The sequence below is a fragment of the Pseudophryne corroboree genome (assembly GCF_028390025.1).
Source record: "Pseudophryne corroboree isolate aPseCor3 chromosome 3 unlocalized genomic scaffold, aPseCor3.hap2 SUPER_3_unloc_56, whole genome shotgun sequence".
In the NCBI taxonomy this organism is placed as follows: Eukaryota; Metazoa; Chordata; class Amphibia; order Anura; family Myobatrachidae; genus Pseudophryne; species Pseudophryne corroboree.
Window position 1 is genome coordinate 257,264 of NW_026967548.1, and position 27,217 is coordinate 284,480.

Sequence of the window (27,217 nt, forward strand, 5' to 3'; positions counted from 1 at the left end):
AGACAGGGTGGGTGGCAGTAGGGACTGCAGAAGGCAGTGTCTGAGAATCTTGTCCCCAAGCAGCGCTAAGGTGTCAGGGAGACTGGGTGGGTGGCAGTAGTGGAGGGGTGACAGTAGTGGGGGGAGACAGGACTGGCAGTAGTGGAGGGGAAATAGGGTGGTAGCAGTAGGGACTGCAGAAGGCAGTGTCTGAGAATCTTGTCCCCAAGCAGCGCTAAGGTGTCAGGGAGACTGGGTGGGTGGCAGTAGTGGAGGGGTGACAGTAGTGGGGGTAGACTGGGCGGTGGTAGTAGTGGGAGGAGACAGGATGGTGGCAGTAGTGGGGGGAGACGTGACTGGCAGTAGTGGGGGGAGACAGGACTGGCAGTAGTGGGGGGAGACAGGGTGGTGACAGTAGTGGGGGGAGACAGGATCGGTGGCAGTAGTGGGGGAGACAGGGCAGGTGGCAGTAGTGGGGGGAGATAAGGTGGGTGGCAGTAGTGGGGGGAAACAGGGCGGGTGGCAGTAGTGGGGGGAGACAGGGCGGGTGGCAGTAGTGGGGGGAGACGGGGTGGGAGGCAGTAGGGGGGAGACAGGGCGGATGGCCACAGTACAGTACCAGGGGCTACTGGAGGCAGTAAAGAGGTGTATGGGTCCTGCACAGTCAGTTGATAATTAGACTTAATGATTATTATGCTTATTTCCAATTAATCCCTTGTATGTGTTACTGTTATTTGCTGTGTCAGCCTTTATGTGTGTTCTGTGTAATAATCCTGAAAGTAGTGCTGCTACCGATCTCATATCATTTGTAGTAACTTGGAAAAGATGAGATATGAGGTGCACTCTGGAAGCTTATAGGGGGTTAATCAGAGATGAACGCAGATGAGACATCACGCAACCCCCTGGAAAATGGTCCCGGCCCACCCGCGTTCACCCCTCAGAGATGCGGCTGCAATGTGTGTGTGTGCGTGGCCGCTGCGCATGTGCATTTTGCCACCACCAGTAAACTGCTGCGGGCCGCTATTGCGGCTGGGTCTGAATAACCCCCATAGGGTTTTGGCTCCTGATATGTATCTGTTTTAGTTACCTACAAAACTGAAACATAACCTGAATTGTTTCTGTGCTTTAAAGGATATTTCTCTTACGTCCTAGAGGATGCTGGGGTTCCATTTAGTACCATGGGGTATAGATGGGTCCACTAGGAGCCATGGGCACTTTAAGCGTTTAATAGTGTGGGCTGGTTCCTCCCTCTATGCCCCTCCTACCAGACTCCGTTTAGTTAATGTGCCCGGAGGAGCCGGTCACAGCTAGGGGAGCTCCTAGGAGTTTTCTTAGTTTTATTGTTTTCTAGAGTTTGTCTTTTTACAGGAGGCTGTTTGGCTACAGTCTGCCGGCTTCGTGGGACTTAGGGGGGAGAATGGACCAACTTAATACAGAGTTAATGGCTCCATTACTCCGCTGACAGGACACTGAGCTCCTGAGGGAAATGTCCGCAAGCCCCACTATGGCGACCGCACACTCCCGCAGCACGCCGCCACCCTTAACAGCCAAAAGACATGAAGAGTGGTGAGTACAGCGCTGGCGTCCCAGTTAGCGGGTCACCGGTGGGTATGGCGGCACAAGGGTTGGAGCGCAGCTCTGGTTGCAGGCTGCGCTCCTGCAAGGCTCAGCAAAATATTTTAACTCAGCGCTATGAGGGGCGTTCGGAGCCAATAAGACTACCCTACACTGGTCTGACTGGGGCTGTATTCCACTCTCAGACATAATTCCACAAGGCCAGTATAAACAAAAGGGCGGGAAGCCGCGCCATTACAGGGGGACGGGGTTTTCACTCAGGGCAGACCCAGCAGCTCACCAGCGCCATTTTCTCCCAGCAGATCTCATTACAGGATGCTGACAGGGAAGCGCTGCCCCCCCAGACAACTCCAGCATACCTCTGCGGTACCAGGGGGTTATAGAGGGGGGGAGTGTAATTAAATGGTACTGGCTGCCCTATTAAAGGGGGCTTTTATCATAATATTAGGCAGATAGGGTGCTGTGTGGATGGTTCCTCATACTCTGTGGCTCTCTGAAGGTGCTGTGAGGGAAACTAACATTTTCCTGTGTGTGTGTGTGCGCATATATCTCACATTACCATGGCAAGGGACTGTGGGGGTCATTCCGAGTTGATCGCTCGCTCGCTAGCTAGTTTTAGCAGCCGTGCAAACATTATACCGCCCACTGGGGAGTGTATTTTAGCAGAAGTGTGAACACGTGCAGCCGAGCTCTGCAAAAACAGTTTATGCAGTTTCTGAGTAGCTCTGAACCTACTCAGCGCTTGCGATCACTTCAGCCTATTCGTGTCTCGATTTGACGTCATACACACGCCCAGCCATGCCTGCGTTTTTTCAGACACGCCTGCATTTTTGCAAACACTCCCTGAAAATGGTCAGTTGACACCCAGTAACGCCCCCTTTCTGTCAATCTTCTAGCGGCCGCCTGTGCGAAGAAAAACTTTGCAAAACTTTGAAAAACCTGAGCACAACCACAAAGGGCTTTGTACCCGTACGTCGTGTGTGCGCAATGCAGGGCATACGTATGCGCAGGAATGCAGTTTTTCACCTGATCGCTGCGGTGCGAAAATCAGCAGCGAGCAATCAACTTGGAATGACCCCCTGTGTGTCTTGTACTGCAGAGTGTTTATCTTCTCCAGGGGAGTCTCTACCATGTACTCAAGACTGTACAAAGTCTCAGGCTTCTGGGTCGGAACCCCCTTGGGTGTGATATCAACTATCTCTTCCAAATTATCCCATACTGAGAAAGAGACGCAGTTTTTGAGAGTCTGTGGCGGATCTGAAGAATAGGGATTCAGCCCCCACAACTGCGCCTCTCACCCCACCCACGTATCCACAAAAGTATACACTGGCCCAGATAATGCATGCTGACACTGATACCGACGCCTCAGATACAGGGGACGGTGAGGTGGATCTGGGTGGTTGATGCAGCTCCTACCCAAGGGGTTCAAGCTATGATTGCGGCCATTAGGGATATTTTGCAGATAACTGAGAAGATTCCTGTTCAGGAAGAGGAATCTTATTTTAATGTAAAAAAGAAATCCTCGGTTACCTTCCCTGCATCAAAAGGAGTTAAACTCCCTATTTGAAGGAACCTGGGAAAACCCAGAGAAAAAATTCCAAATCCCTAAAAGGCTGCTCATTTCTTTCCCTCAGGAGTATAGGAAGAAGTGGGAAAACCCATCTATTGTGGATGCCTCTGTGTCTAGATTGCCAAAAAAGGTTGTTTTACCTGTCCCTGGTACAGCCTCCTTAAAGGATCCGGCTGCCCGCATGTTTGAGACTACGCTCAAATCACTATGCACTGCTACAGGAATGGCTCAGAGACTCACTATTGCTTGTGCGTGGATTTCTAGGGCCATAGTAAAGTGGTCAGGCACCTTACTAGATGATTTAGATTCCATGAATAGGAGTGACATTGACATGTTTTTACATCACATACAGGATTCTGCAAGCTTCATGGTGGAGGCCATGAAGGAAATTGGCCTGCTTAATGCAAGGGCCACAACTATGTCAGTTTCGGCATGCAGGGGACTGTGGCTTCGCCAATGGACTGCGGATACAGAATCCAAGAAAAGTGTGATCATGCCCTTCACTGGTAAGGCCCTGTTTGGGGACACACTGGATATGTGGATATCCAAGGCAGCTGTGGGTAAGTCAACATATCTTCCTTCTGCAACTACACCGGCTAGGAAATCATATCCTACACCTACACTGCAGTCCTTTCGGGCTGCAAAGTTTAAAAAGAAGTCCAAGTGTTCCTCCACTTCCTTTAGTGGAGGTTGAGGAAAATCCAGAAAACCTTCAGCGACAGGTTCCCAGGAACAGACCTCAGGTTCTGCTTCCTCAAAACCTTTGGCATGTCGGTGGACCTCACTGCCTGGAGACCAGGCAGGTGGAAATAAGGTTAAAAGATTTCAGTCACATCTGGGCGACATCATGCCTAGAGCCCTGGGTAAAAGATATTATTGACCAGGGGTACAGACTGGAGTTTCAAGAACTCCCACCTCACAGATTCTTCAAATCAGGCTTACCAGCTTCTCAGGAAGACCGTACAATCCTGCAGGAGGCTATTCAAAAATTGTTACAAACACAAGTCATTGTTCCAGTTCCACCTCAACTACAGAACAGGGGTTATTACTCCAATCTGTTTGTGATGCCGAAACCGGACGGTTCAGTAAGACCGATATTGAACTCAAATTCAAGATGGAGTCTCTGAGAGCGGTAATCTCAGGTCTGGAGGAGAGGGAATTCCTATTATCCCTTGATATCAAGCATGCGTACCTTCACATTCCAATCTGGCCTCCTCACCAGGCTTATCTAAGGTTTGCCCTAAAATACTAAATGGTGCATACATGAATGAAAACTCCTGTATAATATATAACCATCTGATTCATTTATTCAATAAAAAATACTCTTTGAGGAAGCACCCAGGTGCGAAACTAGTTAGAGGGAGAATTTGCTGATCATTCTACAAATTTCTACAACTGATGGTGATCTGGTCCATAAGCTGGGAACCAAGGACGGCCAAACGTGACTCCTTAAATCAGAAACCTCCGGCTGGGTCTTCTGCAACGAGGACGCGGCCAACCATCTGACAGGGAGAGTCAGACCTGCACAGCCATCCGTGTAAAGGCGGCTCCAGCTTCCCGTGCTCTGTTGAGCGGACGTAGACAGGTGAGAGAAAGCACCACATACCGCTGAGCGCAGCGCAAGATCCCGCAAAGCAGCCAGTTGGGCTGCAGTGGTAAGTTGCCATACACGCCACATAAGCAGCAATCACATTACGGGACAAGTGCTCTCAGGATCGTTTGTACATAACGTGGGACACCATACTTAGTGCCACTGCTTGTGTATACAAGAGACTGCACCTTAAAACTGAAAAGCATACGAGTGTGCAAAAGTTTTCATACCATTTTAAGAAACATATATATCATGGAACAATAAGCATACAGTATATATCATGGAACAATAAGCTGTGTGCATACAGTATATATCATGGAACAATAAGCTGTGTGCATACAGTATATATCATGGAACAATAAGCTGTGTGCATACAGTATATATCATGGAACAATAAGCTGTGTGCATACAGTATATATCATGGAACAATAAGCTGTGTGCATACAGTATATATCATGGAACAATAAGCTGTGTGCATACAGTATATATCATGGAACAATAAGCTGTGTGCATACAGCATATGAGTGGTAACCACAATTTGGGACAGCATCTTTAAACACAGTTGTTTCTACAATATCTACATGGATAACATTTTAAAGTTAAATTGCACTTTTTTATGAAAGATGTATACTTAAGATTGGATACTATCTAGAGCAGAGATTTTCAACCTTTACAACTTGCGGCACTCTGAACAAGATTTCAATATTGCCAAGGCACACTCAAATATAATGGTGATATATGGTGCAGTTGCATGTCCTAGGATGTCATGTTGCAGCTTCTCCATAGGTAATGCCTGAGCCACATCTGAGAAAGCCAGAAGAGCCCAACACTGCCCGGGCCCAATATTAGAACTGGCTCTGCAACCACTAAACCCACCAGTATTGATCATTCCAGGGCCTCAGTAGCTGCAAAACACTGACGAGTCTGGCTCTGCTTTTATGGCGGCACACCTGGAGACTGCTCAGGGCACACTAGTGTGCCATGGCACAGTGGTTGAAAAACACTGATCTAGAGTGTGCATAAGTGTTCATATGACATGTGGTAATATATATCAGGTATTTTATATTATAGCAATTAGGAAAAGTATTTGATGACTTGTACACATGAATTCTATATAGTAAAAGCAGAACGTTACCCAATCTTTTTATATATATATTTTTTATTGAATAAATGAATCAGATGGTTATATATTTTACAGGAGTTTTCATTCATATATGCACCATTTAGTATTTTAGCGCAAAACAGTAATTTTTTGGTTTTTTGGTTTGCTTTAATTTCTGAGGTGGAGATCTGTGGCTCTTCATCATCACTAATTAAAATAGCTGTGCGCACACAGACACAGCTGGACTGTTTTTTTGCAGCTCGTAGTATAAAAACGAATTGAATTTATACAATTTAAAAACATGTAGCGCCTGAATTGTGATTTTTGGAGTTCTGTTATCTAAGGTTTGCACTACAGGGCTGTCCCTATCCGTTCCAGGCTCTGCCATTTGGCCTCTCCACAGCACCGAGGGTGTTCACCAAGGTCATGGCAGAGCTGATGCTCCTCCGCAAGCAGGGAGTGAACATAATTCCATATCTGGACGATTTACTGATAAAAGCATCTTCCATGGAGAGGTTGTTGCAGAGTACTACTCTCTCAACTCATCTACTTCAGGATCATGGATGGATTCTGAACCTTCCAAAATCACATTTGGAGCCGACAAGGAGACTTCCCTTCTTGGGGATGATACTCGACACGGAAGGTCAGAGGGTGTTTCTTCCATTGGAAAAAGCGTTGGTGATCCAGTCAATGGTCCGGGATGTCCTGAAGTCAGTTCATCAGTGCATTCGCCTTCTGGTGGAAGATGGTAGCCTCCTACGAGACACTGCAGTATGGAAGATTTCATGCAAGATTCTTCCAGCTGGATCTCCTGGACAAGTGGTCCAGATCAAATCTTCACATGCACCAGCGGATACGCCTGTCGCTGAAAGACAGAATTTCTCTTCTCCGGTGGCTGCAGACTTCTCACCTGATCGAAGGCCACAGTTTCGGGATTCAGAATTGGATTCTTCTAACCACAGATGCAAGTCTTAGAGGTTGGGGAGCAGTCACCCAGGGGGAAAACTTCTAAGGAAAGTGGTCAAGACAGGAAGCCATCCTTCCAATAAACATTCTGGAACTAAGGGCCGTATACAATGCCCTTCTACAAGCGGCACATCTTCTGTGAGATCAAGCCATTCAGGTTCAGTCGGACAATGTAACGGCGGTGTCCTACGTAAACCGACAGGGCGGAAAGAAGAGCAGAGCTGTAATGTCAGAGGTAACAAGAATTATTCTCTCGGCAGAAAGACATGCATTGGCACTGTCGGCAATCTTCATTCCGGGAGTGGACTACTGGGAAGCAGACTTCCTCAGCAGACACGATCTCCATCCAGGAGAGTGGGGCCTCCACCCGGAGGTGACAGGCCGGTGGGGAGTACCTCAGATTGACATGCTGGCCTCTCGTCTCAACAAGAAGCTCAGGCAGTTCTGTTCCAGGTCGAGAGACCCGTTAGCAGTGGCCGTGGATGCACTGGTAACGCCGTGGGTGTTCCAGTCAGTATATGTGTTCCCTCCACTTCCACTCATCCCACGGATTCTCAAAAGAACAAGGCTTCAGGCGATCCTCATTGCTCCGGACTAGCCAAGAAGGGCTTGGTACGCAGATCTGGAATTACTCATAGAGGATCCGAGGCCTCTGCCTCTTTGCGAGGACCTGCTGCAACAGGGGCTGGTCATTTATCAAGACTTACCACATCTACGTTTGATGGCATGAAAGTTGAGCGCCAGATCTTAGCTTGGAATGGGATTCCGAACAGGGTGATTCCTACACTGATCCAAGCTAGGAACGGAGTAACGTCTAAGCATTACCATCGGATTTGGAAAAAACATGTATCTTGGTGTGAATCCAAGAAGTTTCCTGCGGTGGAGTTTCAACTGGGGCATTTCCTCCTCTTTCTGCAAGCGGGTGTGGATGTGGGCCTACGCCTAGGCTCCATAAAGGTCCAGATTTCGACCTTGTCCATTTTCATCCAGAAACAATTGGCTGCTCTCCCTGAGGTTCAGACATTCTTGATAGGAGTTCTGCACATCCAACCGCCCTTTGTGTCTCCTACGGCACCTTGGGATCTTAATATGGTGTTACAGTTCCTGCAATCGGATTGGTTTGAGCCTTTACAGGAGGTAGACGTAAAGTTTGTTACATGGAAGGCTGTCACTTTGTTGGCCAGACGTCTGTCAGAATTGGGGGCATTGTCGCACAAGAGCCCCTACTTGATTTTCCACGAGGATAGAGCTGAGCTCAGAACGCGTCATCAGTTTCTTCCTAAGATTGTGTCTGCATTTCATATCAACCAACCTATTGTGGTGCCAGTGGCTACTGACTCCTCGGCTTCCTCAAAGTCCTTGTACGTTGTGAGAGCTTTGAAGATATATGTGAAGCGGACAGCTAGTCACAGGAAATCGGACGCGCTGTTTGTCCTTTATGATCCCAATAAGATTGGGTGTCCTGCTTCTAAGCAAACAATTGCTCGCTGGATCAGGCTTACTATCCAGCATGCTTATTCCATGGCAGGATTGCCGGTTCCGAGATCTGTACAGGCCCACTCTACTCATTCAGTGGGTTCTTCCTGGATGGCTGCCCGGGGTATTTCGGCTCTACAGCTTTGCCGAGCAGCTACTTGGTCAGGTTCAAACACGTTTGCTAAGTTCTACAAGTTCGATACTTTGGCCTCTGAGGACCTAAAGTTTGGTCAGTCAGTTCTGCAGGACCCTCAGCACTCTCCCTCTCATACTGGGAGCTTTGGTACATCCCCATGGTACTAAATGGAACCCCAGTATCCTCTAGGACATAAAAGAAAATAGGATTTTAATTACCTACCGGTAAATCCTTTTCTCGTAGTCCGTAGAGGATACTGGGCACCCGCCTAGTGCTTCGTATTCCTGCATAGTTACGTGGGTAAGTATTGGTTCAGCTGTTGCTGTTCATGATTTGTTGGCATGGTTTTCCTTTGGTTTTGTGTGTGCTGGTTCAAATCTCACCACTGTCTGTGTATATCCTTCTCGAAGTATGTCCGTATCCTAGGGCACAGTTTCTAGACTGAGTCTGGTAGGAGGGGCATAGAGGGAGGAGCCAGCCCACACTATTAAACTCTTAAAGTGCCCATGGCTCCTAGTGGACACGTCTATACCCCATGGTACTAAATAGAACCCCAGTATCCTCTACGGACTACGAGAAAAGGATTTACCCATAGGTAATTATCCATTATCTATTTTTATCCATGTTGTCCAGAGTAAAGTATTTAAATTTAAAATAGAGAAAAATCTGTGTATTAAAGATATGAAATAAAGTTTAAAAACAGAAGATTTCCATTGAGTCTTTTTATGTGTCTGTGTATTATCTTATTTCCAGATAATTGTCGCTATGGTGACAGAAACAATTTCCTGTTACTGTGTCACTTGTGTTGTTACTTTTGTGTCCACATAATATCAGTGTTGCTGTGTATAAATATCCCGTCTGGTGTGTAAAGGTGGGTACACACGCTGCCATTGTGACTGTGCGATTTCCCTTGAACTGGCCGGAGCCCAGAACCACCAATAGTGACTGTATGTACTTGTGATTGTGGCTATGTGTGATTGTGACATATCATGTGAATAGTGGGTGACATTACAGGGGGGGGTCTCTTTCTGTGTAACTAAATAGTGGCAGACATTTATATCCGAGCATTATGTGGAGTGGGGGCAGTGGCCTGTCAGGAAGCTGAAATTATATCATGTGACTTCCTCTGGTTTCCATATTCCCGTGTGTGTGTGTGTGTGTGTGTATATATGTATATATATATATATACAGCAAATAGCCGGCACTCTCTCCTTAAGTGTATAAATGCCTTGGTGCCTCCCAGCTTGGTCTAGCAACCAGATACACAGTCACAAATGGTGGCACTCATAGGACTTATATCAATAATAAATGACTCGGCGGTCAAGAATATAAATGAATATAATGATAAATTAATTTAAATGATTCGGCGGTCAAGAATATTCTTGACCGCCGAGTCATTTATTATTGATATAAGTCCTATGAGTGCCACCATTTGTGACTATATATATATATATTTGTATTAAATACATGATGTCTATTCAAATGTTCTGGGTGTTTTTTTTACTTGTAGGGGAATTAGAGTTGTTGTATTTAAAAATAACTTACCTGCCCCTTGCCTGGAAATGTCCATGTATGAAGGTATTTGAGATACCTGCTGCAGTCCCTTCTTACCTTTGGGAGGTACAGTAATTTTGGGGGAATTAGCAGCAAATATTAAATGACATATTGGCTCCATAACGTCTCGTTGACCCCCTGATTTTTTAAACAATATGTTACATTTGCATTAACAGCCATTAATAAAACAAGAAAAAGAAGAAAATCACCAATTCTGGTCTGGACTCATTGACTCTATCAGGAGAACAAGAGCCTTTTTATGCCAACAGTAACCAGTAGAGGAACCAGGCGTATCCCACAGAATATCAGCGCTGCCACCATACATTGGGGAGAGAAGATAAAGGGCCTAATTCAGACCTGTTCGGTGCTGTCTGAATTTGCACCTGCGGTTGACCGAAAGTGACCTCACCGCTGAGCAGAAAGTTCCTACCATTGGTTACAATGGAGCGCGTAGGCGCTACATTGTAACACTGCCGTGTGCCGCCTGTCACTCAGTACAGGAGCACACAGCCGATCAGGAGAGTGCTACAACGTGGCGCTCCCTGATTGGCTGAAGAAACCCACTTAGACAGAACTCAGAGTGGGTTTCTGGCATTCGGGGAAAGGAGTCCCATGTGAAAACATGGGTCCCCTTTCAGTTCGTGGCCGGGACTCCGTTTTTTTATTTTCACAAGTACGTGGATTACAAATGGATTTGAAGAGGACCGATCTACACTGGATTTTGTGAGTATAATTTTTTCTACAGGTACCCTTGGATTCTACTGGAGAAGAGGACCGACCTGCGTGTGAACATAAGGTAAGTATGTATGTATGTTTGTGTGCATGTATGTAATAAATCTTTACTTTCAAGGTGTGTGTGTCTTGTGTTTATTTGGGTATTTTTTTAGTAATAGTACTACAGGTACCAGCGGGCCCGTTTTTCCGCCGCATGCTGGTACTTGTGGTTCTCCAAGTACCAGCATGCGGGGGAGGCTTGCTGGGACTTGTAGTACTGCTACTAAAAACAATATCTTTTCATTTACAACAAAGGCTATCAGCCCCCCCATCTGCAGCCCATTGGATGGGGGGGGGGGCAACCTCGGGCTTTACCCCTGGCCCTTGGGTGGCTGGGGGGGGGACCCCTTGATTGAAGGGGTCCCCACTCCCCCAGGGTACCCCGGCCAAGGATGACTAGTTGGATTTTTGATGCCACGGCCGCAGGGCATTATATAAAAGTGACCCCCGGCTGTGGCATTATCTGTCCAGCTAGTGGAGCCCGGTGCTGGTTTTAAAAATACGGGGGACCCCTACTCTTTTTGTCCCCCGTAATTTTGGAACCAGGACCAGGCACAGAGCCCGATGCTGGTTGCTTAAATATGGGGGAACCCCTGTCATTTTCCCCCCCATATTTTTGCAACCAGGATCGGCTCAAAGAGCCCGAGGCTGGTTATGCTTAGGAGGGGGGACCCCACGCATTTTTTGTGTGAAAATAAGCACTTTCCCACCCCTTCCCACTGATACACATGCACGGATCTCATGGATCCCTGCATGCCTATCCAATCACGGATATAAAAAGCAGGTCTGCTTTTTTTTAGCACTTTTTTGCGATTTGTAATTATTCACGGCAGTGTTTTCCTCTTTGGAGATTTGCACTTTTTAGTAAATGACCGAGTTCTACTAATTTGCTGGCGTATTTTGACCGATGGTGTATTCATTCGTATTTTTTTACAACTACTTCCAAAAAAATACGATTGCCCTCATCTCTGCCGTGATTTGAGTTTAGTAAATTACCGAGATGACACTTTGAAGAAAAAACGGCATCTCGGTCAAAATCGGGACCTTAGTAAATTTACCCCACAGAGCAGTTATACTCAGTACCGGCTGTGCCACTAACACTACATTATCCATATTACTGCTACACCATGTGACATACACATACAGAGCAGTTATACTCAGTACCGGCTGTGCCACTAACACTACATTATCTATATTACTGCTACACCATGTGACATACACATACAGAGCAGTTATACTCAGTACCGGCTGTGTCACTAACGCTACATTATCCATATTACTGCTACACCATGTGACATACACATACAGAGCAGTTATACTCAGTACCGGCTGTGCCAATAACGCTGCATTATACATATTACTGCTACACCATGTGACATACACATACAGAGCAGTTATACTCAGTACCGGCTGTGTCACTAACGCTACATTATCCATATTACTGCTACGCCATGTGACATACACATACAGAGCAGTTATACTCAGTACCAGCTGTGTCACTAACACTACATTATCCATATTACTGCTACACCATGTGACATACACATACAGAGCAGATATACTCAGTACCGGCTGTGTCACTAACACTACATTATCCATATTACTGCTACACCATGTGATATACACATACAGAGCAGTTATACTCAGTACCGGCTGTGTCACTAACACTACATTATCCATATTACTGCTACACCATGTGACATACACATACACAGCAGTTATACTCAGTACCGGCTGTGCCACTAACACTACATTATCCATATTACTGCTACACCATGTGACATACACATACAGAGCAGTTATACTCCGTACCGGCTGTGCCACTAACACTACAGTATCCATATTACTGCTACACCATGTGACATACACATACACAGCAGTTATACTCAGTACCCGCTGTATCACTAACACTACATTATCCATATTACTGCTACACCATGTGACATACACATACAGAGCAGTTATACTCAGTACCTGCTGTGCCACTAACACTACATTATCCATATTACTACTACACCATGTGACATACACATACAGAGCAGTTATACTCAGTACCGGCTGTGTCACTAACACTACATTATCCATATTACTGCTACACCATGTGACATACACATACAGAGCAGTTATACTCAGTACCGGCTGTGTCACTAACGCTACATTATCCATATTACTGCTACACCATGTGACATACACATACAGAGCAGTTATACTCAGTACCGGCTGTGTCACTAACACTACATTATCCATATTACTGCTACACCATGTGACATACACATACAGAGCAGTTATACTCAGTACCGGCTGTGTCACTAACACTACATTATCCATATTACTGCTACACCATGTGACATACACATACAGAGCAGTTATACTCAGTACCGGCTGTGCTAATAACACTACATTATCCATATTACTGCTACACCATGTGACATACACATACAGAGCAGTTATACTCAGTACCGGCTCTGCTAATAATGCTATATTATCCATATTACTGCTACGCCATGTGACATATACATACAGAGCAGTTATACTCAGTACCGGCTGTGTCACTAACATTACATTATCCATATTACTGCTACACCATGTGACATACACATACAGAGCAGTTATACTCAGTACCGGCTGTGTCACTAACGCTACATTATCCATATAACTGCTACACCATGTGACATACACATACAGAGCAGTTATACTCAGTACCGGCTGTGTCACTAACGCTACATTATACATATTACTGCTACACCATGTGACATACACATACACAGCAGTTATACTCAGTACCGGCTGTGTCACTAACGCTACATTATCCATATTACTGCTACACCATGTGACATACACATACACAGCAGTTATACTCAGTACCCTCTATGTCACTAACGCTACATTATCCATATTACTGCTACACCATGTGACATACACATACAGATCAGTTATACTCAGTACCGGCTGTGCCACTAACACTACATTATCCATATTACTGCTACACCATGTGACATACACATACAGAGCAGATATACTCAGTACCGGCTGTGCCACTAACACTACATTATCCATATTACTGCTACACCATGTGACATACACATACAGAGCAGTTATACTCAGTACCGGCTGTGCCACTAACGCTACATTATCCATATTACTGCTACACCATGTGACATACACATACAGAGCAGATATACTCAGTACCGGCTGTGCCACTAACACTACATTATCCATATTACTGCTACACCATGTGATATACACATACAGAGCAGTTATACTCAGTACCGGCTGTGCCACTAACACTACATTATCCATATTACTGCTACACCATGTGACATACACATACAGAGCAGTTATACTCAGTACCGGCTGTGTCACTAACACTACATTATCCATATTACTGCTACACCATGTGACATACACATACAGAGCAGTTATACTCAGTACCGGCTGTGTCACTAACACTACATTATCCATATTACTGCTACACCATGTGACATACACATAGAGAGCAGTTATACTCAGTACCGGCTGTGTCACTAACACTACATTATCCATATTACTGCTACACCATGTGACATACACATACAGATCAGTTATACTCAGTACCGGCTGTGCCACTAACACTACATTATCCATATTACTGCTACACCATGTGACATACACATACAGAGCAGTTATACTCAGTACCGGCTGTGTCACTAACGTTATATTATCCATATTACTGCTACACCATGTGACATACACATACAGAGCAGTTATACTCAGTACCGGCTGTGTCACTAACACTACATTATCCATATTACTGCTACGCCATGTGATATACACATACAGAGCAGTTATACTCCGTACCGGCTGTGCCACTAACACTACATTATCCATATTACTCCTACACCATGTGACATACACATACAGAGCAGTTATACTCAGTACCGGCTGTGCTAATAACACTACATTATCCATATTACTGCTACGCCATGTGACATACACATACAGAGCAGTTATACTCAGTACCGGCTGTGTCACTAACGTTATATTATCCATATTACTGCTACACCATGTGACATACACATACAGAGCAGATATACTCAGTACCGGCTGTGCTAATAACACTACATTATCCATATTACTGCTACGCCATGTGACATACACATACAGAGCAGTTATACTCAGTACCGGCTGTGTCACTAACGTTATATTATCCATATTACTGCTACACCATGTGACATACACATACAGAGCAGATATACTCAGTACCGGTTGTGTCACTAACGTTATATTATCCATATTACTGCTACACCATGTGACATACACATACAGAGCAGTTATACTCAGTACCGGCTGTGTCACTAACGTTATATTATCCATATTACTGCTACACCATGTGACATACACATACAGAGCAGTTATACTCAGTACCGGCTGTGTCACTAATGCTACATTATCCATATTACTGCTACACCATGTGACATACACATACAGAGCAGTTATACTCAGTACCGGCTGTGTCACTAACACTACATTATCCATATTACTGCTACACCATGTGACATACACATACAGAGCAGTTATACTCAGTACCGGCTGTGTCACTAACGCTACATTATCCATATTACTGCTACACCATGTGACATACACATACAGAGCAGATATACTCAGTACCGGTTGTGTCACTAACGTTATATTATCCATATTACTGCTACACCATGTGACATACACATACAGAGCAGTTATACTCAGTACCGGCTGTGTCACTAACGCTACATTATCCATATTACTGCTACACCATGTGACATACACATACAGAGCAGTTATACTCAGTACCTGCTGTGCCACTAACACTACATTATCCATATTACTGCTACACCATGTGACATACACATACAGATCAGTTATACTCAGTACCCGGCTGTGTCACTAACGCTACATTATCCATATTACTGCTACACCATGTGACCTATAAATACAGAGCAGTTATACTCAGTACCGGCTGTGTCACTAACGCTACATTATCCATATTACTGCTACACCATGTGACATACACATACAGAGCAGTTATACTCAGTACCGGCTGTGCCACTAACACTACATTATCCATATTACTGCTACACCATGTGACATACACATACAGAGCAGTTATACTCAGTACCGGCTGTGTCACTAACGTTATATTATCCATATTACTGCTACACCATGTGACATACACATACAGAGCAGTTATACTCAGTACCGGCTGTGTCACTAACGTTATATTATCCATATTACTGCTACACCATGTGACATACACATACAGAGCAGTTATACTCAGTACCGGCTGTGCTAATAACGCTACATTATCCATATTACTGCTACACCATGTGACATACACATACAGAGCAGTTATACTCAGTACCGGCTGTGTCACTAACGTTATATTATCCATATTACTGTTACACCATGTGACATACACATACAGAGCAGTTATACTCAGTACCGGCTGTGTCACCAACGCTACATTATCCATATTACTGCTACACCATGTGACAAACACATACCAAGCAGTTATACTCAGTACCGGCTGTGTCACTAACGCTACATTATCCATATTACTGCTACACCATGTGACATACACATACAGAGCAGATATACTCAGTACCGGCTGTGTCACTAACGCTACATTATCCATATTACTGCTACACCATGTGATATACACATACAGAGCAGTTATACTCAGTACCGGCTGTGTCACTAACGCTACATTATCCATATTACTGCTACACCATGTGACATACACATACAGAGCAGTTATACTCAGTACCGGCTGTGTCACTAACATTACATTATCCATATTACTGCTACACCATGTGATATACACATACAGAGCAGTTATACTCAGTACCTGCTGTGTCACTAACACTACATTATCCATATTACTGCTACACCATGTGATATACACATACAGAGCAGTTATACTCAGTACCGGCTGTGTCACTAACGCTACATTATCCATATTACTGCTACACCATGTGACATACACATACAGAGCAGTTATACTCAGTACCGGCTGTGTCACTAACACTACATTATCCATATTACTGCTACACCATGTGACATACACATACAGAGCAGTTATACTCAGTACCGGCTGTGCTAATAACACTACATTATCCATATTACTGCTACACCATGTGACATACACATACAGAGCAGTTATACTCAGTACCGGCTGTGCTAATAACACTACATTATCCATATTACTGCTACACCATGTGACATACACATACAGAGCAGTTATACTCAGTACCGGCTGTGCTAATAACACTACATTATCCATATTACTGCTACACCATGTGACATACACATACAGAGCAGTTATACTCAGTACCGGCTGTGTCACTAACACTACATTATCCATATTACTGCTACGCCATGTGACATACACATACAGAGCAGTTATACTCAGTACCGGCTGTGTCACTAACGCTACATTATCCATATTACTGCTACACCATGTGACATACACATACAGAGCAGTTATACTCAGTACCGGCTGTGCCACTAACACTACATTATCCATATTACTGCTACACCATGTGACATACACATACAGAGCAGTTATACTCAGTACCGGCTGTGTCACTAACACTACATTATCCATATTACTGCTACGCCATGTGACATACACATACAGAGCAGTTATACTCAGTACCGGCTGTGTCACTAACACTACATTATCCATATTACTGCTACGCCATGTGACATACACATACAGAGCAGTTATACTCAGTACCGGCTGTGTCACTAACACTACATTATCCATATTACTGCTACGCCATGTGACATACACATACAGAGCAGTTATACTCAGTACCGGCTGTGTCACTAACACTACATTATCCATATTACTGCTACACCATGTGACATACACATACAGAGCAGTTATACTCAGTACCGGCTGTGCTAATAACGCTACATTATCCATATTACTGCTACACCATGTGACATACACATACAGAGCAGTTATACTCAGTACCGGCTGTGTCACTAACGCTACATTATCCATATTACTGCTACACCATGTGACCTATAAATACAGAGCAGTTATACTCAGTACCGGCTGTGTCACTAACGCTACATTATCCATATTACTGCTACACCATGTGACATACACATACAGAGCAATTATACTCAGTACCGGCTGTGTCACTAACATTACATTATCCATATTACTGCTACACCATGTGACATACACATACAGAGCAGTTATACTCCGTACCGGCTGTGCCACTAACACTACATTATCCATATTACTTCTACGCCATGTGACATACACATACAGAGCAGTTATACTCAGTACCGGCTGTGCCACTAACACTACATTATCCATATTACTGCTACACCATGTGACATACACATACAGAGCAGTTATACTCAGTACCGGCTGTGCTAATAACACTACATTATCCATATTACTGCTACACCATGTGACATACACATACAGAGCAGTTATACTCAGTACCGGCTGTGTCACTAACACTACATTATCCATATTACTGCTACACCATGTGACATACACATACAGAGCAGTTATACTCAGTACCGGCTGTGTCACTAACACTACATTATCCATATTACTGCTACGCCATGTGACATACACATACAGAGCAGTTATACTCAGTACCGGCTGTGTCACTAACACTACATTATCCATATTACTGCTACACCATGTGACATACACATACACAGCAGTTATACTCAGTACCGGCTGTGTCACTAACGCTACATTATCCATATTACTGCTACACCATGTGACATACACATACAGAGCAGTTATACTCAGTACCGGCTGAGTCACTAACATTACATTATCCATATTACTGTTACACCATGTGACATACACATACAGAGCAGTTATACTCAGTACCGGCTGTGTCACTAACGCTACATTATCCATATTACTGCTACACCATGTGACATACACATACAGAGCAGTTATACTCAGTACCGGCTGTAAATTGTTTCTGTCATCATAGTGACAATTATCTGGAAATAATACACAGACACATAAAAAGACTCACCGGAAAACTTTATTTCATATCTTTAATACACAGATTTTTCTCTATATTTTAAACATAAAAAATACTTTACTCTGCACAACAGCCTATGGGGGTAATTCAGACCCAGCCGCAATAGCGGCCCGCAGCAGTTTGCTGGAGGTGGAAAAATGCACATGCACAGTGGCCACACAGACACACACATTGCAGCTGCATCCCTGAGGGTTAAACACGGGCGGGCCGGGACCATTTTCCAGGGGCTGCGTGATGTCACATCTGCATTCATCTTTGATTAACCCCCTATAAGCTTCCAGAGTGCACCTCATATCTCATCTTTTCCAAGTTACTACAAATGATATGAGATTGGTAGCAGCACTACTTTCAGGATTATTACACAGAACACACATAAAGGCTGACACAGCAAATAACAGTAACACATACAAGGGATTAATTAGAAATAAGGAAGCATAATCATCATTAGGTCTAATTATCAACTGGTTCTGTGCGGGACCCATACACCTCTTTACTGCCTCCAGCAGCCCCTGGTACTGCACTGCGGCCATCCGCCCTGTCTCCCCCGCTATTGCTACTGCCATCTCCCCCCACTACTGCCACCTGCCCTGTCTCCCCCCACTACTGCCACCCACCCTGTCTCCCCACTACTGCCACCTGCCCTGTCTCTCCCCACTACTGCTACCACCCTGTCTCCCCCCTACTACTGCCACCTGCCCTGTCTCCCCCCACTACTGCCACCCACCCTGTCTCCCCACTACTGCCACCTGCCCTGTCTCTCCCCACTACTGCTACCACCCTGTCTCCCCCCACTACTGCCATCCGCCCTGTCTCCTAACCACTACTGCCACCACCCTTTCTCCCCCCACTGCCACCGCCCCATCTCTCCCCACTACTGCCACCCCCGTCTCCCCCCACTACTGCCACCCGCCCTGTCTCCCCCCACTACTGCCACCCGCCCTGTCTCCTAACCACTATTGCCACCACCCTGTCTCCCCCCCAGTACTGCCACCGCCCTGTCTCCCCCCACTTCTGCCACCACCCTGTCTCCGCCACTACTGCCACTGCCCTGTCTCGCAGTCTGACACCTTAGCGCTGCTTGAGGACAAGATTCTCACAGACACTGCCTCCGGCAGCCCCCACTGCAGCACTAGTGCCACCACCCTGTCTTTCCCCTGACATCTCAGAACTTCTTGGGGTTTCTTGGTACTGCTGGTAACAGTCCTTCATCTGCAGATGGTAGTAACCGGGCAGTAAGGAGGCAGAAGCTGCTTCTGGTACCATGGACCCTGGTCATTTCGGGCTGGGAAAGTCAGTAAGATTATGTAAAAGTCACCATCTTACAGGCAGCCGGTGAAGGGAGCAGAGAATAGGTGTTATGTGGCAGGAACGGGATGGTAAGGTAACAGCCTGGCTGCTGCATTCTGGACAAGCTACAAACGGTGTAATTCTTTTGCTGGGAGACCCAGGTAGAGGAAATTGCAGTAGTCTATGTGTGATGATACAAGTGTATGTATGACTGCAGGTAGATCTTTTGAGGGAAATAAGTGCTGGAGTCTGGCTCTGTTCCTCAGATGAGGATCTGATTGTGGCAGATACCGATGTCTAAGTGTCACTCCACCATCCAGGACACCAAGATTCCGCACATGATCAGCATTTTGTAACTCTGAACCCCCAAGCGTAAGTCTGGCTGGTAGCAAAGCTGAGCTGTAGCCCTGCCATTTGTTGGTGAGCTTCTATCATAAGGACATGTTTCACCAGTACTGAGTCACAGCCAACTGGCATCACCCACACCTGGAGCTCAGCTAGATAACCATTTAGGATTGGTACTGAGTTCTCAGTACCCAGAGCAAGAGACAGGTCATCTGCATAGCAGTGGTAGATGAGGGCATGACATCTGATTATTTCACTCAGTGGTAACATGTATATTGCAAAAAACATAGGAGATAGGATAAGAACCTTGAAGAACAACGCATGGCAATGATAAGTATACTCCAGAAGATTAAAATGGTTCCTCACCTGAGTGATGTCTATTGTGTGCAACAAGATCGGATTTATTTCTCAGAGTATAGAAATGGCCTCTCACCTGTGTGACTTCTGTGATGTCTAACAAGATCTGATTTCTGTGTAAAACATTTCCCGCATTCAGAGCAAGAAAATGGCTTCTCACCTGTGTGACTTCTGTAATGTATAACAAGATGTGATTTACGTACAAAACATTTCCCACACTCAGAGCAAGAAAATGGCTTCTCACCTGTGTGATTTCGGTTATGTCTAACAAGAGCTGATTTGTGTGCAAAACATTTCCCACACTCAGAACATGGAAATGGCTTCTCACCTGTGTGAGTTCGCTGATGTGTAATAAGATCTGATTTCTGTGTAAAACATTTCCCACACTCAGAACATGGAAATGGCTTCTCACCTGTGTGAGTTCGTTGATGTGTAATAAGATCTGATTTCTGTGTAAAACATTTCCCACACTCAGAACATGGAAATGGCTTCTCACCTGTGTGAGTTCGTTGATGTGCAATAAGATCTGATTTCTGTGTAAAACATTTCCTGCATTCAGAGCAAGAAAATGGCTTCTCACCTGTGTGACTTCTGTAATGTATAACAAGATGTGATTTACGTACAAAACATTTCCCACACTCAGAGCAAGAAAATGGCTTCTCACCTGTGAGATTTCTGTTATGTCTAACAAGAGCTGATTTGTGTGCAAAACATTTCCCACACTCAGAACATGGAAATGGCTTCTCACCTGTGTGACTTCTATGATGTGTAACAAGACGTGTTTTCCATGCAAAACATTTCACACACTCAGAACATGGAAATGACCTCTCACCTGTGTGACTTCTCTGATGTATAACAAGATCTGATATGTATGTAAAACATTTCCCACACTCAGAACATATTATTGGCCTTTCACCTACCTTACCTGTGTGTGGGTTAATAGGCTTTGTGTTCTGTGTAAAACATTTGGCATCTATAGAACACGGAAACACTGTATCTACTGTCAGAGCTGTAACAGATGCACCAATATCAGAGTGATCAGGAGAACATTTCCCAGGATCAGAGGGATCAGCTGATAGAGCTGGATGTATAATTGGGGTAATGGGGTTATCTCCTGGAGAATCCTGTCTACTGTCATTATCTTTTATGTCACAATCCGGGGATAACATTAGATGTCCTTCTGAGATATTCCTGCTTGTGTGTCCATCTGCTGGAAATAAAATACATTATGGAAATGTGACATTTTCTGTAACAATACTAATCTTGTAAACAATAGGAGAAGACGACTCTCTGGGACACTTAATTGTAAATGTATGTGTGTAATAAAACATAACTTTTAATGAAGGCTAGTAGATAAAGTCAACCTTTCTGTCAAACTTGACAGTTGTTAACGCCCCCTTGCCCTAGGACCCGCCCCCTTTTAATATTAAATGATAGTGTTTTATATCGCTTAATATAAAATGAATATAAATTTATAGTGTTCGATATTAAAACGTATTAAAAATTGTCGCGTAACACCAGTCGCAGAGTGTCGAGCAGCACCAGTCGCAGAATGTCACATATGACACACACTTTAAAATACATCATTTTTTTTTTTTTTTTTTTTGTAACACAAAATGTTCTTACATTCCAGCAGCTGAAACTTCATGAGTCACACATGTTACAGTTTTAAAAAGGATAATCACTAATGACCGTGTCACAAAGGTCATTTTAAATGCTCAGAAACCCTCAGAAGCCACGATGTACAATTTAACCATGAACATTCTTAGAAGCAAGGGTTCATCACACATGGCACTAATTTAAAAGGTCATTTTAAAATGTCACAAAGGTCATTTTAAATGCTCAGAAACCCTCAGAAGCCACGATGTACAATTTAACCATGAACATTCTTAGAAGCAAGGGTTCATCACACATGGCACTAATTTAAAAGGTCATTTTAAAATGTCACAAAGGTCATTTTAAATGCTCAGAAACCCCTCAGAAGCACGATGTGCAAATTTGACCATGACCATTGCTTATAATTTGACCATGACCATTTTCGATTGTTATCTCTGTAGAGGAACATTAGCACCACCTACAGGTTTATGTGTTGACTCAAATCGGATTTTTCCATCTTTTGGATTAATTACATACCATAATGAGATATCATGGTGATGGGTCCTAATCAAAACCATTTTCGATTGTTATCTCTGTAGAGGAACATTAGCACCACCTACAGGTTTATGTGTTGACTCAAATCGGATTTTTCCATCTTTTGGATTAATTACATACCATAATGAGATATCATGGTGATGGGTCCTAATCAAAACCATTTTCGATTGTTATCTCTGTAGAGGAACATTAGCACCACCTACAGGTTTATGTGTTGACTCAAATCGGATTTTTCCATCTTTTGGATTAATTACATACCATAATGAGATATCATGGTGATGGGTCCTAATCAAATCAGTAAGCCCGTGTATATTTATGGAATCATAAAATAATTTTGTATTCATGTACAAAGACAATATTTTTTGTAATTTTAGCTACAAATCAGTAAGCCAGTGTATATTTATGGAATCATAAAATAATTTTGTATTCATGCACATTAGTTCATAAGAACTTCTGTATAATGCTTTTTATAAATTCATTTTATTATTAAATAATTTATGCGCTTTTTATGAGCCTCATATACTACAGTATAAGATATACCCATTTGGAATGACTTCCATTCAATCTATACAAGTAGTTTAGACCACTCAGGATTTTTATTTTTTATTTATTTATTTATTTTTTTCTTCTGTATATATAATATAAATGTATTTGGTATGCGTTTGATGCTCTGTGTATGACATTTAAGAAAAAGCTAAAAGATTATATCTTTATTGTAACTGAAAATATTTATCACATTTACTAAATTATAGACTAGAATTTATATATTTAAAAGTCCCGCCCAAGCATCTTGGAAATGTGGGACGGCGTACCACAGGTTGGTGGGGGCCATATGGCTCACAGCCAGTGTTATAAGAACAGACCACATCACTGAAGTGGGACAGAGAAGAAATTTCAACTAAAGCTGCACAGCTATACACACATGAAGACATTATGGTAAGTGTTATTATTATTATTATTATTATTATCATAATTATTATTATTATTATTATATTTATACATATTGCATTTTTTATTTTATTTATTTATTTATTTATTTATTTTATTTTACAAATATGGCTCTGAATGCTGTTTAAATATGTTGTTTCTATGCCGCGATATACACACTGTTACACGATTCTGTCCTGTCATTGCATCCTTTGTTTTTAGGCATACATGTATAATATGTTAATATTTCAAACCTATTGGACAGTTGCAAATCGCAGTATGCACTCATATGTGAAATGCATCGCTAAGCAGCAACATCAATGTGGGTATACCCACATTGATGTTGTTGTTTAGCGATGCATTGTAACACATAGAACATATAGTTTTAATAATGTGGCTGTCTGAATGTTATTTAAATATGTGGTAATAGCGACATCTAGTGGTTCATTTTGGGAATGCGCCAACACAATATTTCAACTAATTCGTTTGATAGATGATAGATATTAACCGTCTCTCATTTTCATTATTGGTTCAGAGACAGACAATGCAGAACAACAACAACAAAAACACTTTCATGGCTAGAAACAGATCTTCTTCTTCTGATGATGATGATGCTTTGCCAAGTTATCAAACCTCTCAAAGTAAGCTATGTCTATAAAGGACATTGACGCGTTTTTATTTATATTTCAAGTTTAAATAGTATGAAATTATAGTCAAGGTCTACAATTTGTTCATTTTTAAAAGTTTAAATAGTATGAACGTACAACAGTCTGGATACATTGATAAGTAATTATTAAATAGTAATTATTAAATAATTATTATTTTCTCATTTTTATTTCCCCCGATTTGACAGTAATCACAAATACAGAGAATCTCGATTTGTCTGTTGATAGTCCCTTTGGCTTAGACTTCAGCGCTATACCGGATTTTAATAATATTTTGGAATTGGCGCCAGATTGTGAGTAACATGATATCTTTATTTATTTTTTATTTTATTTTTTATTTTTTATTTTTATTTTTTATTTATTTATTTATTTTTCCACGGCTAAAGAATTAAAAATAAACCTTGTACAGTTGTGCTGATTTGTTGTCAACTGTACACACTTTATATTCTCAGTAATGAATCGCTTTTTCATGTTATTCTAATTTTATACCGTATGTAATATTTTTTATTTTTTTATTTTTATTTTTCATTTTTCACCGGTTAAAGATGCCACAAAAATGGATGATGCGACGGCTGATGTTATTCTACGGGATATATTGAACAAACCTGATTATTGTCACAACACATCTATACAGAACAGCAATGTTGTTGATGAGCAACCGTTTTTCCCACACGCGACAGGGGGTCGTGCTAAAACATTCGAATATAAAGCAGGTGTGTAATCAAGCACTGTTATATGGTATATTGTTATGCGTTGATTTAAATGCTGATTTTCAGGCAGCGTTGTTTATATTTATTTTATAATATAGGTATTACAGATGAGGCTGTAGCAATGCGTTATGCGCCGACGATACCATCAGGATGTGATTCAGTAGCGCAAATACACCGTCTTAGTACAAGCGGGAAAATATCAAAACGCACAACCGCCGCTGAAACGGAAAGCCATCAATTCGCAGCAGCAGGTGTGTAATCAAACGCTGTTATATGGTATATTGTTATGCGGTGATTTAAATACTGATTTACATGCAGAGTCGTTTATATTTATTTTATAATATATGTATTACAGATGATGCTGTAGCAAGACGCTATGCTCCTTTGATACCAACAGTCAGTGATACATGCTCGCAGATACACAGGCCTAGTACAAGCGGGAAAATATCAAAACGCACAACCGCCGCTGAAGCGGAGAACCATCAATTCGTAACGCCGGCAATTGTACATAAGAACGTTGCTAGGTCATCAGTTATGGCTGTGCATAACGGCTGTATCGTACCGAACAAACGAAAGCCGGCTCGACCAAGAACGAATGAGAGAAGTCATAATTCAACATTTACAGATCTGAAAAGAAAATTGTCATATTCCGAAAATGATAAGCCACAACGGAGAAGGATCGCGTTACAAACTGTATCATGCGTAAGTAATGATGTTGCTGTAACATCAAAACACACAGCGTTTAACACTGCAGACCGGGATGTCGCTGGTAATACAAAGACTGTAAAGGTTAAGAGGGCATCGCGTCTCTCAAGAAGTAATGTTAAGCAATTGTCGCAATCCGCTGTAATCACAATTCCAGATACACAGGTTTGTTCTGAAACAGAAACAAGGCACATAGCAGGCATTGGTTTGTTATCAAATATTGACTCAAGAAGTAATGTTAAGCAATTGTCGCAATCCGATGTCATCACTATTACCGATACACAGGATTGCTCTGAAACAGAAACAAGACACATAGCCGGTAATCCTGTGATATCAGATATTGATGACATAAATGGGCAAGAGCTTATTACAAATTGTGTAGAGTCAACGACACAAGATCCGCAGAATAGCTCTGATGAAGTATTATCAGCCGTTGCAGGAATACCTGGTAATACTACAACGGTTGATTGTGTAACATCAATGCCCAATATTTTTACAACGACAGCCCTGGTACACGCATCGGCTGATGCTTGTGTACCGGCGCGAGGGCTAGCGCCCGACATAGTTGATGAATGTCAAAATTCAGAACAATTAGGCCAAGACGCTGAAATAAAATTTTACGCGTTGTTGGGTAAGATAAGGGAAGATGTTGAGAACATGGGCGTAAAAGCCGGATATTTGTTAAAACACATTAAAGGTGTGTGCCACGGTAGTAAATGTAAACAAGACATTGTTAAAGAAGTTGTTGAGACGTATATGAATGTCATGTCAAAATACATAGATCGGTCGGTTAAGACAACTGAATTTATTAAAGCCAACATACATCATTTTGCAGAAATAAATGAAACTGATCCGTGACTAGGCATGCTAGGCAATGGTTTGAAACGTGTTTTAAATTTAAATGACTGTAAAAAAAAACCACGAATTAAACCTTGTTTAACATACAAGATCTCACAGTTATTCCGACGCGCAAAGGTGAAACATGCTGTAACAACATTAATCAGATCGAGAAAGCGCAAGCGGCACAGGGAACATGCGGTAGGTGGTCAATTGAGAAAACGCAAGCGGCACAGGGTACATGTGGTAGGAGGTCAGCACAGTGCGAGGCATGTAGATTTAGATCAATCTCCACCCCATGCATTACCGAATGACGAATCACAGGCTGACAATATTGAGCGCGATGCAAGCCCCATATATGATGATGCAGGCCGTGTTGAGTCACCCGGTAATGACGAAGGTCGGCAACATGTATACTTAGAAGCAATTAACCGCTATGAACGACAACGACCGAATTTC

General features: G+C 43.0%; 2 protein-coding genes across 2 annotated transcripts; one reads left to right on the forward strand and one right to left on the reverse strand.

Annotated features, from left to right (window-relative positions):
• Positions 1 to 20,701: 20,701 nt before the first annotated feature.
• On the reverse strand, positions 20,702 to 23,846 carry LOC134984450 (gastrula zinc finger protein XlCGF17.1-like). Its single transcript, XM_063950027.1, has 2 exons — positions 23,756 to 23,846; positions 20,702 to 21,736 (listed from the first exon to the last, which is right to left on the reverse strand). Exons 1-2 carry the CDS (start codon positions 23,844 to 23,846, stop codon positions 20,808 to 20,810), a joined length of 1,020 nt encoding a protein of 339 aa, XP_063806097.1. The 3' UTR covers positions 20,702 to 20,807.
• A 1,211-nt stretch (positions 23,847 to 25,057) lies between these two features.
• On the forward strand, positions 25,058 to 26,801 carry LOC134984460 (uncharacterized). The gene is made up of 3 exons (XM_063950036.1): positions 25,058 to 25,219; positions 25,315 to 25,467; positions 25,572 to 26,801. The coding sequence occupies exons 1-3, from the start codon at positions 25,063 to 25,065 to the stop codon at positions 26,777 to 26,779; spliced, it is 1,518 nt and encodes a 505-aa protein (XP_063806106.1). The 5' UTR covers positions 25,058 to 25,062; the 3' UTR covers positions 26,780 to 26,801.
• The last annotated feature ends 416 nt before the right edge of the window (positions 26,802 to 27,217 follow it).